Source organism: Morone saxatilis, unplaced genomic scaffold, assembly GCF_004916995.1.
Source record: "Morone saxatilis isolate NCDOM2014 unplaced genomic scaffold, NCSU_SB_2.0 Contig3, whole genome shotgun sequence".
In the NCBI taxonomy this organism is placed as follows: domain Eukaryota; kingdom Metazoa; phylum Chordata; class Actinopteri; family Moronidae; genus Morone; species Morone saxatilis.
This window is the reverse complement of record NW_023339873.1, coordinates 3,725,607-3,726,316: the sequence shown is the minus strand read 5'-3', so window position 1 is coordinate 3,726,316 and position 710 is coordinate 3,725,607. Positions and strand designations below refer to the sequence as shown.

The following is a 710-nucleotide window of genomic DNA, read 5'->3' as shown; positions in this document are numbered from 1 at the left end:
GTCAGAGAAGATGATGCAGGAGGGGGGGGGGGAGATGCAGGAACCGAGAAGGGGGGAGGAGGGGTTTGTTGGAGAGGTGGAGTGTAGATGGCATTCTCCGATGGTGCAGACGTGCTGTGGGGAGTGTATTAAGAACTTGGAGGTATATTTACATTTTCTGCGTCCTCCCTCACCTCGAGAGTACCACGCTTGGCCGGGTTGAGCACCAGGAAGCGTTTGAGGAGGTTCTCGCAATCCGTGGACATGTAGAAAGGGATGCGGTACTTCCCTCTGAGCACACGCTCACGCAGCTCCTGCAGGGAGGACGACGACAACCACGAAGTTAACAAAACACTTAAAAACATGCAACGTGTCACATTTTTGTTCTGCGAAACACCTGAAGAAATTGACAAGTGGATGTTTCATGCTGGAGGAAATAGATCTCATTTTAGCTACTTCACTACAACTTTAAGTGGTGGTGATTGCCTACAGATTCAAAGGGCTACTGGACAATTTGGGCACAAAGACCTGAAGGTTTACTATCGTAGTAACCTGCTGAAATGTGTATTACCATCTACTCATAGTCTCCCACGTCCAACAGCAAAAAACATACACACTTATATCACCCAAGTGGACCTTGCATAAGCACAGCAAAGTACAAAAAGTATGTTTCAGATATTAAAGTGTCTCCAAAGTAGACTTCCCTGACAAATACACAAAATACCTTACGG

General features: G+C 46.6%; 1 protein-coding gene across 3 annotated transcripts in view; it reads right to left on the bottom strand.

Annotated features, from left to right (window-relative positions):
• Positions 1-710, bottom strand: part of mark3a (MAP/microtubule affinity-regulating kinase 3a) — a gene marked incomplete in the record, with an annotated part of 49,852 nt that overhangs the window by 22,258 nt on the left and 26,884 nt on the right. For 2 of the 3 annotated variants that reach the window (XM_035673395.1, XM_035673396.1), the window contains 1 exon segment: positions 174-293. In XM_035673395.1, coding sequence (XP_035529288.1) covers positions 174-293 — 120 coding nt within the window. 3 annotated transcript variants of the gene reach the window in all.